Raw genomic sequence first — 13,807 nt, 5'->3', positions numbered from 1 at the left:
CTCGCTCCCTGGACTGCGGTGACATCGATGTAGTCACCTTCTGTCCCTGTGGTGGCTGGCTGCTCCTCCTGCTCCTATGTTTCCACCCAGGTCAGGCTGACTTAAACCAGGGATGAGGTGGGGTTTGAATCGAGCGCATTGTAACCATACAATATCACCGCTCACTAACCCCTGGCCTGTACAGTGCTCCATCGAACAAGGACAAGACTTCTGATGTACCAACCCTGGGGGTAGAATACACTGCACTGGCCCATTGCCCAAAGTGGCTGGGTTTGAGTTTGAAGGAACAGAATGGGGGTGAATTTCTTCACCTGATGCTATAAATCCATCACAATGACGATGATGGAGCGTGAAACAGCCTGGGGCAAATTCAACCCCCCCCCCCACATGTGAGGCTGTGCCAGCCAGACTCAACAGGGTCCTGATTACAGGCATTTCAGTCAACTCAACGTCATTCCACTTACATTTTATTGCAACCTAGAATATCACATTCTCATAAATACTGTACAATTCACACAATCATATTGTGCTGTCACCTGCCAGACCAGTGAGGGACACTCCCTCTGCGGTAGGGATACATTGTGCGAGGGGCGTGAAGGTAAGGGAGACAAGCCGTTCACTTTGACAATCGCTGGATCAGCCTCTAACTGCCTCCTTCCTTTTGTCTGTCACTGTGCTGTGCTGAGCAGGCCATTCTGTGTAATATCTAAAGTACCCCTTTGCTGGGATATGGATAGTTAGTAGTGTTTGTCATTCAGTAAGGGTTTTGCGAGGCTGGGCGATTGGGGCAGAGGAAGTGAACATGCAAAGTGTGAGACATAACATGGTAAAAATTCACCGATTATAGGCCTCGGACCCAATTACCATTTTATGTGGGAGCTGCTAGCGTCTGTGGTACCTCCGTGAACAACTCGCCCATCTCACGATGAGTGTCTGGCTGGCAGCGACACGATTGCGATGCTTGCAGAGTCGGAGGGGAACACTCCTGCTTGACAGGAAGGTGTTTTGTGCAACAATTACCGCACGTTATACTGGCGGTCGTTGAAGAATCGACACCTGCCCCGTGCATCACTGTCCGATCTCAGGCCTTAGGTTTCTTAAATATGTAAACAAGGGGCTTGTCACCTGGACCAACCCGGTGCCCAATCAAACGTTTCTTTGGGCACAGGACATTGGACTCCGAAATCAGGACTTGTTAAGCCGATTTTCACCTGCATGTGAGAGGCCCAAGGTTGAATCTCTGACAAAGAATGATACAGCACCGCAGGAGGCCATTCGGCCCATCGAGCCTGTGCTTGCACTATGAAAGAGCGATCCCATTAGTTCCACTCCCCTGCTCTTTCTCCACAGCCCCGCAAATGTTTTCCCTTCAAGTATTTATCCAACTCCCTGTTGAAAGTTACTATTGAATCTGCTTCCGCCGCCCTTTCAGGCAGCGCGTTCCAGATCGCAACAACTCGCTGCGTAAACCTGCTGGTTCTTTTGCCAATTACTTCAATCTGTGTCCTCTGGTTACTGACCATTCTGCCACTGGAAACAATTTCTCCCTATCTGCTCTATCAAACCCCTCCAAAAAACCCTTGGACCTCTCAACCTTCTCTGCTCGAAGGACAATAATCCCACCTTCTCCAGTCTCTCCACATAACTGAAGTCCCTCATCCCTGGTACCATTCGAGTAAATCTCCTCTGCACCGTCTCCAAGGCCTTTACATCTGCAAGTAACTTTGGGAGAGTCGGACCAAGGAAATGCCAGCAGCGAACCAGCATAATGGGCCGAAGGGCCTGCGTTGATGCTGTAAGGTGATTAACCGAGCAGAGAGTTTCTTGCTGACCAGGGCTTGTGGGCTGAAACATTGTGGAGACCTTGAAGCTAAATTATGCATCAAAAAGGATGTTCTGTGGGAGTTTCCTGCTGAAGATCGAGGAAGATACTCCAGGGCGGACCCCACAGCGGTAATTGTACCAGCCCGCACCGCCAGAGGGGGCTTCACACGCAGGAGGTGCATCTTGGAACTCTGGGCTCGCCTTGCGCAGAAATCCAGGAGAGGTGCACAAGCCAATTTCCAATTTGCAGGGCTGGTGCGGGGCCTCACCCCAACTGGAGAATTAACCCTTTACTGTCTCCATGTCCGACAGTCGCAATGCTGCAGAGGAAACTAAATTTGGTGCAAGTGGTGGCCTGTCCTCACCTAGCGGTCAAGGGTCAGACTTGCACTGACCCACCTGCAGCCAATCTCCTGCTTTCCGCCGAGCCAAGGTGTGGGCAACAGCTCTGGACACAGCGCCCCCTGGAGGGTGACACGTTGGACACCGCCCCCTGGAGAGTGGCCCACGGAGAGCTGGAAACAGCGAACAGCGCCCCTTAGAGGGAGACCGGATGGACACAGCGCCCCCTGGAGGGTGCCATGCGGAGGGTTGGTCACTGCGTTTTATGTTGCCGTGCGCTGTCTCCAGTGGTCCAGCACTCTGCGGATCTCCCTGTAGGGGGCCCTGTGTCCATTCCCCCACAACAGGGGTCAGCATGTGCGGTCAGCCACCGAGGACCCTGGGAGCTGTCCCATGGCCTCACTTTCTCATATCAAAATAGGGACAACATTTAACAGCAATGTTAACTCTGTTTCTCTCTCCACAGATGCTGCCTGACCTTCAAAAGGTATTTCAGTGCCTGTGAAGCGCTTGGGGACGTCCTGCGGTTGTGAAAGGCGCTTTAGAAATGCAAATTCTTCTTTTACTGTGGCGAATGAGCTTTCACTACAACATACCCAAGGGCCAGGAAGGTCATCAGGGGACAGAGTGAGTGACCTGGAGATAAACAAACAGGACAAGGCCTTACTGAAGATTCTAAGCAGTTCGTGAAAACGTGAACCCTGAAATTGGGCTCTTTCAAAATGAGTGTACGAGCGGGTGATATGTTCATTTGCTGTTATCCCAATAGAGCATAAAAACATAAGAAATAGGAGCAGGAGTCGGCCATTCGGCCCCTCGAACCTGCTCCGCCATTCACTGAGATCATGGCTGATCTTCTACCTCAACTCCACTTTCCTGCACTATCCCCATATCCCTCGATTCCCTTAATATCCAAAAATCTATCGATCACTGTCTTGAATATACTCAACGACTCAGCATCCACAGCCCACTGGGGTAGAGAATGCCAAAGATTCACCACCCTCTGAGTGAAGAAATTCCGCCTCATTTCAGTCCTAAATGGCCAACCCCTTATTCGGAGACTGTGACCCCTGGTTCTAGACTCCCCAGCCAGAGGAAACATCCTCCCTGCATCGACCCTGTCAAGCCCTGTACGAATTTTGTATGTTTCAATAAGATCACCTCTCATTCTTTCAAACTCTAGGGAATATAGGCCTAGTCTGCTCCAAGCAGCCAAGCCATTTTAATTAAATAGATGGCATCCCTGGTAAAATGTGAATGTCGACAGTTGGAGGCTGATATTCGAAGCAGTTGTTTGGTTTCGATAGGATGACGAAGCTGAGGATCTGAATGTTTGCCGGCGAGGATAACTTGAAATCCTGACAGAATGGGGGTGGGGAATCAGCGGAGCAGTCTGTGGAGGCTCGAGGACACATCTTCAAGTGGCCCTGGGGCAGAGTTTTTATGCGGTAAGGCGGGTTATCTGGGGGTTTCCAACGCTTGCTCCCGAGGCGTAAAGCTCAGTGTCGGGAGCGGTCAAACCAATATTTACCCCTTGCCGGATTCCACGCTGAGGGTAAATCTATCGTCGTCTGCGTCTCCTGAAGTAACTTTGCTTCCTGTCAGCCATTCGCTTCGCTCGGTTACCATCAGCCAAGGGAGGGTTGCTGGATTAATGTCTGCCCGGGGGGAGGGAAGGGGGAAGGCATGGTAAGGGGGGGGGGGGGGGGGTTGGGGTATGTGAGGCAGGTGAGGGGGGGCCGTCGGATGTGGGGGGGCGAGTGAGGGGTGGAGTGGAGCGGGTGAGAGGAGGGAGTGGGGCTGGGGTGGTGTGGACAAGCGTGCTACTCTGCGGAGTGGTGCCAAGGTGTTGTGGCGAGATGACCAAGTCCAGATGCCATGTGCCGGTTTCCTCCTGCGGGCGGGGAATGCACGATTACAGGTCGCCCGCCGGCTGATGAGATGGGTCAGGAGCAGGGGGGGGGGGGGGAGGGGCGAGGAACGCTGGGGAGCTGTGCAGTGTGGTTACTGGCTCCAGTCGCTGGGGGGCGGGGGACCCGCACTGCGTGGCTCCTCACCCCGCGGCCCTTGGTTCTCAGTGCGAGGCGTGTACGGAGGGGGTTGGTCCTGTTCGGGAGCAGAGAGAAGAGAATCAGCAACATCACAAACACATGTGGAAACAGTAAGAGCCCGGGGGGGGTGGGGGGGGGAAGCGGTATAGGAGACAGGCCCCAATTATAATCCCCTCCTCCTCCCCCCAGCCAGGTGGAAACTGACCTGGTTGTTATCTCGCCATGTCCCAATCTTAACCCGCCCTGTACACAACTCCCTCCGTCAGGGGGCCCTGTACACAACACCCTCCAGGGTCTTGCACCCTTTACTGCACTTTAATCATACCCAAAGTGTTTCCCCTGGCTGATCATTCTGCGTAGTGAAAATTGCAGATTTCAGCTTTCACAAGAAATACCAAATTGTAGAACTCTTCCCAAACACACTGACAATGTTGCTCAACGCAGTGAGCTGGCCCCCATTTCCCCTCACCTACACACTGCGGGCTCAGACAAACCTCCGTTCCTACTCAGAAGGTACAGCCTGTCATTTCTGCACTTACTGCGGATGAATCCCATGCAGGGACTGGGAAATGGTTTAAAAACGTTTTAAAATGCTAGTGATGGATTGCACACTGACCTTAGACACTGGTCTTTCACCTCTCCAGCCAAGACCATTGGGATCAAGGCCTGATTTGGAGGGTGGCTGCGAGGGTCCCATATGGCATGTGTTTATCCCACACCAGAGAACTGCCCTTAACTTAGCACCAAATCACACTCCAACAGGCCACCGTTTGCTGGTATGGGAAGTGAGAAAATGTTTGAATGGGGGAGCTGGAGGTTAGGAACAAGGCACATTAATGGGACAGTGTAGAGGGAGCTTTACTCTGTACCTGCCCTGGGAGTGTTTGATGGGACAGTGTAGAGGGAGCTTTACTCTGTATCTAACCCGTGCTGTACCAACAGAATAATGGGATAACTAGAGATAGTTTGGCCAAGTCAAAAATTTGTTATGCAAAATAGCACTTTCGAAATTCTGGCAATAAAAAGTTTAAGTAATCGGAAGAGCCATTCCATCCTCTCATTGTGTTGAAGTTTTTCCAGGTTAGAAATTGAGCACAGAGCTAATGGCAAAAGCAACTGACGAAAGGGGAGGAGGAATTAGCCCAGAAAAAGTGAGAGACTGAGAGAGAGGGCGTGAGAGAATGAGTGCGAGTGTGAGACAAAGCGACTCGAAGATTTAATCAGGAGGCGGCAGAATGTATGCACTTTATAAAAAGTACCAGACAATCTAATGATTGACAAATGGCAACGCACTCGTTGCAGAATCCACAAGCAAGGGCACAATTCAATTGACAGCCAGAAGTTCGGACTGAATCTTTCTAAACAACAGCCGAGGTGCGCCAGGGAGAAACCCAGCAATTTGGGACTGGGACCCTTCAACAGCCAGCCATGGTTGGGAGTGGCTTTGGCCCACCGCAAGTTTGGAGAGACACGGTCTGGGGTACCTAGCAGACCCAAGGCATCAGGCTCCTATTTCGCTTAAGAGACTAAAGGAAATTTCTGCTTTCACACCTCCCTCAGGTGAGTAACTTTGACCCACACAAGATGTGTGAATCTCTGGTTCTGGGCATCTAGATCACCTTCAACATTCACTCCCTCTACCACCGGCGCACTGTGGCTGCAGTGTGCACCATCTACAAGATGCACTGCAGCAACTCCCAAACCCGTGACCTCTACCATCTAGAAGGACAAGGGCAGCAGGAGCATGGGAACACCACCACCTCCACGTTCCCCTCCAAATCACACACCATCCGGACTTGGAAATATATCACCATTCCTTCATCGTCGCTGGGTCGAAATCCTGGAACTCCCTCCCCAACAGCACTGTGGGAGCACCTTCACCACAGGGACTGCAGCGGTTCAAGAAGGTGGCAGTGAAGGGGCAATTAGGGATGGGCAATAAGTGCTGGCCTTGCCAGTGATGCCCAAGAAGGAAAAAAAAAAACAGTCCCATTGGTTATACCATCATGGAAAAGGCTTCATCTGGAAAAAAATCTGGAATGTCAGACCAGCCAGCAAAAACCTTGGATGTGGAGCCACCATGCAAATTATTTCAGAGAAGAAAAATAAAGTTCACCCGTGGATGTTTACACAATTATAGGTGGAGCGAGAAATTAAAGCAGCCATCAGTTGACGGTTACGAAGCAAGGTGACCATGTCTGAACTCCTCTTAGCCCCGACATGTCAGCCATGGCTTAGTGGGTAGCCCTCTCTACTCCAAGTCAGAAGGTTGTGGGTTCAAGTCGCACACCAGGGACTGGAGAACATAAATATAAAAGCAAAACATTGCGGATGCTGGAATCTGAAATAAAAACAAAATGATAGAAATACTCAGCAGGTCAGGCAGCATCTGTGGAGAGAGAAACAGAGTTAACGTTTCGGGTCAATGACCCTTCATCAGAACTGGGTTCTGGGTTTGACCTGAAACATTAACTCTGTTTCTCTCTCCACAGATGCTGCCTGACCTGCTGAGTATTTCTATCATTTTCTGTTTTTACTCAAGAACATAATCTAGGCTGACACACCAGTGCAGTGCAGAGGGAGTGCTGCATTGTCAGAGGTGGTGTGTTTCAGATTAGATGTTAAACCGAGGCCCTGTCTGCTCTCTCAGGATCGTAAAAGATCCCATAGCACTATTTCAAAGCAGAGCAGGGGAGTTATTGACCTGGTGTCCTGGCCAATATTTACCCCTCAACCAACACCCAAAAACAGATTACAAAAGCAAAACACTGCAGAGGCTGGAATCTGAAATAAAAACAGAAAATGCTGCAAATCTCAGCGGGTCAGGCAGCATTTGTGGAGAAGGCAGCATCTGTGGAGAGAGAAAAACAGAGTTAACGTTTCAGGTCGATGACTCTTCGTCAGAACTCTAAAAAGCAGATTATCCGCTCATTATCACATTGCTGTGTGTGGGAGCGTGCTGTGCGCAAATTGGCTGCTGCATTTCCTACATTACAACAGTGACTACACTTTAACAAGTAATTAAGTGGCTGTAAAGCATTTTGGCATATCCTGAGGTTGTGAAAGGTGCTATATAAATGCAAGTTCTTCTCTCTTTCCATTCTGGACTGGCAGGATAAGAGTTCAAGGGACAGTGATGGAGTGAAAGATTGGAATAGTGATTCCATAGATAGGAATTATAGTCACGAAGAGCACAAGTCCCTGGCAAAGGAGGAGGCAGCTTCCACACCAACGGCCTGATGAGCTAAAGATAGCCAGGATATGGGAGAAAGAGTGAAGAGAAAGAAAGACTTGGGTTTATACAGCACCTTTCATGACCACCGGACGTCTCAAAGTGCTTTACAGCCAATTAAGTACTTTGAGTGTAGTCACTGTTGTAATGTGGGAAACACGGCAGCCGATTTGCACACAGCAAGCTCCCACAAACAGCAATGTGATAATGACCCAGATAATCTGTTTTAGTGATATCGATTGAGGGATAAACATTGGCCCCAGGACACCGGGGATAACTCCCCTGCTCTTCTTCAAAATAGTGCCATGGGATCTTTTACATCTACTTGAGGGAGCAGATGGGGCCTCGGTTTAACATCTCATCCGAAACACGGCACCTCTGACAGTGCAGCACTCCCTCAGCACTGCCCTGGAGCGTCAGCCTAGATTTCTGTGCTCAAGTTCCTGGAGCGGGACTTGAACCCACTACCTTCTGACTCAGAGGCGAAAGTGCTGCCCACTGAGCCACAGCTGACACAAAGTTAGAAGGCATGCAACAAATCCAGAGGACTGAGGGGCTCACCAACATGAGCAGACTGTCCGGGAGACAACAGCATTCTCCCCAAACACCTTCCTTAACCAAAATACCAAAGCTCGACTCGATCCAAGCCCCCAGCTCAGACAGAGGCCAGCTAAAAGATGACCAATAACTGGGGAAGAGGGATTTGAGCAACAAGAAAGGAGAATGAAGTGATTGGTGCTCATTACATTTACAGAAGAGATCCCATTATTTTTTGACCAATTGAAAATTTATACTCCGTTATTGTGCAGGTCCAATTATGTTTCTAACACAGGCTTTAGGTATTTGTACAGCGTGGGCAGGTACAGCAGGAGAGGCGGCAAGCAGCAGAGGAGTGGCGAGAGATTGTAGTGTGATGTGATCGGGGCCTAGGGAAGGCACGAGTTCGGGGCCCAGAAGAGGCAAGGGCCCAGGGGCAGCCTGGGCCCAGCCCACACTGCGATATGTGTGCGCAGTAGGTCCGTGCAGCAGAGCTGGTCTCCAGTTGTCTTGGTTAACCCTTGCCACTGGACCAAGACCTAGCTCTGTCAAGCCCGTGTGGTGGCTGGTGTGCAATAGTCACCACACGTTAAAAAAATCCACGCACAGCCATCTTCCACCCTTCAACATGTAGTTCAGGATCTGGGATATTAGGTCCTTCATTGAAACACCTGTGAACTCATCCCTTTTTGGCATGGAAGCAAGTCATCCTCAATACGAGGGACCACCTAAGAGAGATCCATACAGCCGGAATTATGGGCACTGATTGAGTATTCAACTGTTGCATCAGCAGCTGGGAGAAAATCTGGAATAATGTCAGACCAGTCAGGAGAACCTTGGATCCCACCAACAATTCTTGTGAGGCAAGACATTTCCAGAAATGAAAACTGGATTGGGAATTCCTTGATGACAAGAGGATTAACCCAATGACACACGGCACTTTAAGGAGACCACCCTCATACCTTTGAATTGCAGGATAGCTAGATGGAGTACAGAAACACTGCTTTTTGACACAATCAGAAGTCAAAAGGAATCACAGGTTAATGGCAATGTTCAAAATCTGATCAACAAGGATTTCATCAATTCTAGGGAAAATGGTTGATGACAAGAATCGCTGACAAGAATTAAAGAGAGAAAGAAGCTCTTTATAGCTACAGGAATGGAGTGGGTTTGTTTTAATGTTTAAATACGCTGGGTGGTGGACACCCATTACTGCAGCAAGATTGATGTACAGACAGTTTAAAAACTGATTAGTTGTGCAGTGTGGGGAAGTATGGGAAATAAAATTCACCTGTTTTTGGAATTAACTGTTTTAATAAGTAAAGTTTTTTTAATAAATAGCTGCAAGTTCCAATGTCAGGCCTCAACTGTGCAACAAAGTTGGTGATTTAGTGGAGATAAAATTAACCAGGTGGTCACATTTTATATTCAGTAGTGGACTGAATGTCCAAGGGAGCCATCACACCACAGATACCAGAACTGCCTTCACATGGCCTGGTTAGACTTGTCCAGTACAGCCATATTAAAAAGTTTTAATGTGTAGAGAGCGGCAGAGGAGAATCCACGCTCCCTAAACATTTAAACTGGTGTCAACCTTGGCTCAGTGGATAGCACTCTCACCCGAGTCAGAAGGTTGTGGGTTCAAGCCCCACTCCAGAGACTTGAGCCCATAATCCAGGCTGACACTCCAGTGCAGTGCTGAGGGAGAGCTGCACTGTCAGAGGTGCAGTCTTTCAGATGAGACTTTAATCCAAGGCCCCGTCTGCCCTTTCAGATGAACATAAAAAATCCGAAGACACTATTTCAAAGAAGAGTGGGGCAGTTCTCCCCAGTGTCCTGGCCAATATTTATCCCTCAATCAACATCACAAAAACAGATGATCTGGTCATTATCACATTGCTGATTGTGGGAGCTTGCTGTGCTGCATTTCAGTGATTACACTCAAAAATTGGTTGGCTGTAAATCGCTTTCAGAAGACCGGTGGTCATGAAAGGCGCTATATAAATGCAAGTCTTTTTATATTAGGTGTGTTGACAAAGTGCCTGCAGCTGCTCGGGGCACGTTGTAGACCAGGTTTCACTGGATCTGCGCTCCGTGCGGAGAAAGAGAATCCCCCTCCCAGGGTCACTCCACTACTCTGGCGGGTCAGCCCTTAAATTCCCAATTTACACTTGGTCACCGAGTATATGAAATCATGTCGCACCAATGCTAAACTGGGAGTGAGAAAGCACTCAGAGAATCCCACAGCAAGATTAGAGCAAGGGACAGCGAGATCGGAGGCTGATGAAAAGAGCGCCCGAGAGTGGGGAGCAATGCTGAAGAATGGTTGAGCTGGTTGGGCCTATACTCATTGGAGTTTAGAAGAATGAGATATGATCTTATTGAAGACCTTATACAAGATTCTGAGGGGGCTCGACAGGGTAGATGCAGAGAGAATGTTTCCCCTCATGGGGGAAATGTAGAACTAGGGGACAGAGTTTCAAAATAAGGGGTCGCCCATCTCAGAGGGTGGTGAATCTTTGGAATTCTCTACCCCAGAGAGCTTATGGAGGGTGGATCATTGAATATATTGAAGATAGAGACAGATTTTTGAACGATAAGGGACACGCACACACAATGTCAGACTTGTGCACTGCAATAAAATGGGAATGTTGTTGTCGTCTTCTTAGGCAGTCCCTCGTATCGAGGATGACTTGCTTCCGACACCAAAAAAGGATGAGTTCACAGGTGTTTCAATGAAGGACCTATTATTCCAGATCCCAAACTACATGTTGAAGGGTGGAAGATGCCTGTGCGTGGATTTTTTTTTTTTTTTTTTAAAAACGTGGGGTGACCGGTGCACACCAGCCACCACATAGGCTTGACAGAGCTAGGTCTTGGTCCAGTGGCAAGGGTTAACCAGGACAACTGGAGACCTGCTCTGCTGCACAGACCTAGTGCGCACACACATCACAGTGTGGGCTGGCTCGTGCTGCCCCTGGGCCCTCGGCTCAGCTGGGCCCTGATCACGTCCCTCTGCAATTTCTCACCGCTCCTTCGCCCCGATCTGCATCACCCACGTCAAAATATCCTTGATCGGAAAGTCTAGGCCTATATCTGAGCTGGCCTTGTTTTATTATCTTTCCAGCTCCACCAAAAAGGGTTTATTGCTAATAGTCTCACCAAAGGGGTTAATTTTTTCCCTTTGTGATTTTAGCATTCAGACAAGGTCAGATCCCAACTGGAGCACTGCATTCAGCTTTGAGCAAGGCAGCTCAGGAAGGATATATTGGCCTTAGAGGGGGTGCAGCACGGATTCACCAGAATGATACCGGGGCTAAAAGGGTTAAATAAACTTGGCTTATATTCCCTTGAGTTTAGAAGGTCGAAGGGTAATCTGATCAAGGCTTTTAAAATACAAGAAAGGAATTTGATAGGGTCAATGCAGAGAAATTATTTCCTCTGGTGGGGAATTCAGAACAAGAGGGCATGACCTTAAAATTAGAGCCAGGCTGTTCAAGGACGAAACCAGGAAGCACTTGTTCCACACAAAGGGTAGTGGCAATCTGGAACTATCTCCCAAAAGTCTCTAGATGCTGGGGTTCAGTTGGAAATTGAGATAGAGATCAACAGATTTTGTTGGGTAAGGGCATCAAAGGATATGGAGCAAGGACAGGTAAGTGAAGTGGAGGTACAGACCAGCCATGATCTAACTGAAAGGCAGAATAGGCTCGAGGGACTGAACGACCTCCTCCTGTTATGTTCCGACATACAGGAGCCGCTCCTCCTTTGGCACTCGGCCTTGAGGAGAAACTAGGAAGTAGACGGCTGTGAGACTGAAGGCATCATGCGGTGCCGAGACCTATTGTCTAAGTTATTGATGGGTGGTTGACGCTATCTGGCTACGGTTGCCATACATCGAACAGTTTTGACACTCCAGGACATTGCCATGTGACAAAGGGGTCTATGTAACCAAATTGGCCTTCGATTGGTTACCTGACCCGAAATGGATTCCTAGTAGCTAGGAGGCAGTCTGTGCTAAATTAAGACAAGTGACGGAAGGTGCTGACTGATGGACCTAGTCCATTCAGCCTGCTACACAACCAACTATTGTGCCCAAGTTACAGGTGACTGCTTCCAGACTAGAGGCCCACCATAGGGTCACTGAACGGCCTGTGATTCGGGGTGTCGGACATGACACGGTTAACGTGAAAGCCAGCTAAGACGGAGATTTGGGAAGCCTGCAATTAAATTCGCACTATGGTTGCGACGACTGATGTGCTGCTGATCGTCAAGAACCAATTTACATTTACTGCAATTGCCAAAACCTACCGCTGTGCATGGGCTTTACACCCACCCAAGGCAGCAGACGGGGCCCCAGTTCAACATCCCATCTGAGTTACAGCACCTTGAACAGTGCAGCGCTCAATCAGTAATTTCCTGGAATGTCAGCTGCTGTATCTCCCCTGGGAGGAGGACTAACATTATTGACAAGGAACACCATTGCTGCATTAGCAAGAGGGGATTTCGGGAAGGCTGAACAAGCAGTAGAAAAGTCATGGGTGGAATTGAGGAATAGAAAAGGATGCAAGACTTCGGTGGGAGTTGTCTACAGACCTCCAGATAGCAGTGATAAAGTAGAGGAATACATAAATGCAGAGATCAGAGGAGCTTGTTTCAAAAGACAGAGTAGATACAACAAGGGACTTTAACTTTCATAGACTGGGGGAAGCAAAACAGAATCCCAAAAGCAGCAAATTTCAAGAGAAATCTCTTGAACAATCTGTGAACTAAAAGCAAACAGTCCACTTAGACACAGTGATGAGTAAATGATGAGACTGAATTAGTCAACTATCTAACGGTAAGGGAACACCGAGCTAACAGTGACCAGAACATGAAAGGGTTTGCTTCCAGAGGGAGAAGGATGAGTCATAACCCAAAGTTTTAAATTTAGGTCAAGCTGGCTCAGGAATTGACCACAACAGACTGGGCAGAGCGCTTTACGGATAACGGAGGGAGGTGTTCATAAACGCATTTGGTAAAATACAAGTCCTGTACATAGCCCTAAAGGGAAGAGAAATCCACTTGTGTAATTAAACAACCTTGGTCTATGAAGAATGGTTGAGCAGGTTGGGCCTATACTCATTTAGAAGAATGAGAGGTGAAACGTATAAGATTCTGAGGGGGCTTGACAGGGTAGATGCAGAGAGGATGTTTCCCCTCGTTGTGGGGGAATCTAGAACTAGGGGGCATAGTTTCAGAATAAGGGATCACCCATTTAAAACAGATGAGGAGGAATTTCTTCTCAGAGGGTGGTGAATCTGTGGAATTCTCTGTCCCAGAGAGAGCTGTGGAGGCTGGGTTATTGAATATATTTAAGGCGGAGATAGACAGATTTTTGAGCGATAAGGGAATAAGGGGTTATGGGGGGTGGGCAGGGAAGTGGAGTTGAGGCCATGAGCAGATCAGCCATGATCTTATTGAATGGCGGAGCAGGCTCAAGGGGATGTATGGCCTACTCCTATTTCGTATTTTCAACAAGAGAATGAGAGATTGTATAAAACTAAAAGAAAGCGCTTATACAAAGACAAAGAACAGGAGAGATCCCACAGATTGGGGGAGATATGGAGCAGCAGAGGAATTCAGAGAGATAGATTTCTAGACACAAAAGGCATCAAGGGGCATGGGGAAAAAGCGGGAATATGGTGTTGAGGTAGAGGATCAGCCATGATCATACTGAATGGCGGTGCAGGCTCAAAGGGCCAAATGGCCTACTACTGCTCCTGTTTTCTATGTTTGTTTCTAAAGTGGCAAAAGCTGCCAAAAGGAGAAGGAGAAAAAA

At 48.6% G+C, this 13,807-nt stretch overlaps 1 protein-coding gene across 2 annotated transcripts in view; it reads right to left on the bottom strand.

Annotated features, from left to right (window-relative positions):
* Positions 1 to 454: 454 nt before the first annotated feature.
* Positions 455 to 13,807, bottom strand: part of LOC139226585 (WW domain-binding protein 2-like) — a 38,418-nt gene continuing 25,065 nt past the window's right edge. For both annotated transcript variants that reach the window (XM_070857435.1, XM_070857436.1), the window contains exon 8: positions 455 to 4,272. In XM_070857435.1, coding sequence (XP_070713536.1) covers positions 4,171 to 4,272 — 102 coding nt within the window. In that variant the 3' untranslated portion in view covers positions 455 to 4,170. The remainder of the gene's footprint in view (positions 4,273 to 13,807) is intronic.

The sequence above is a fragment of the Pristiophorus japonicus genome, chromosome 16 (genome assembly GCF_044704955.1).
Source record: "Pristiophorus japonicus isolate sPriJap1 chromosome 16, sPriJap1.hap1, whole genome shotgun sequence".
NCBI classification, from domain to species: domain Eukaryota; kingdom Metazoa; phylum Chordata; class Chondrichthyes; family Pristiophoridae; genus Pristiophorus; species Pristiophorus japonicus.
Note: the sequence above shows the minus strand (reverse complement) of the source record. Positions and strands in the feature narration are given on the sequence as shown.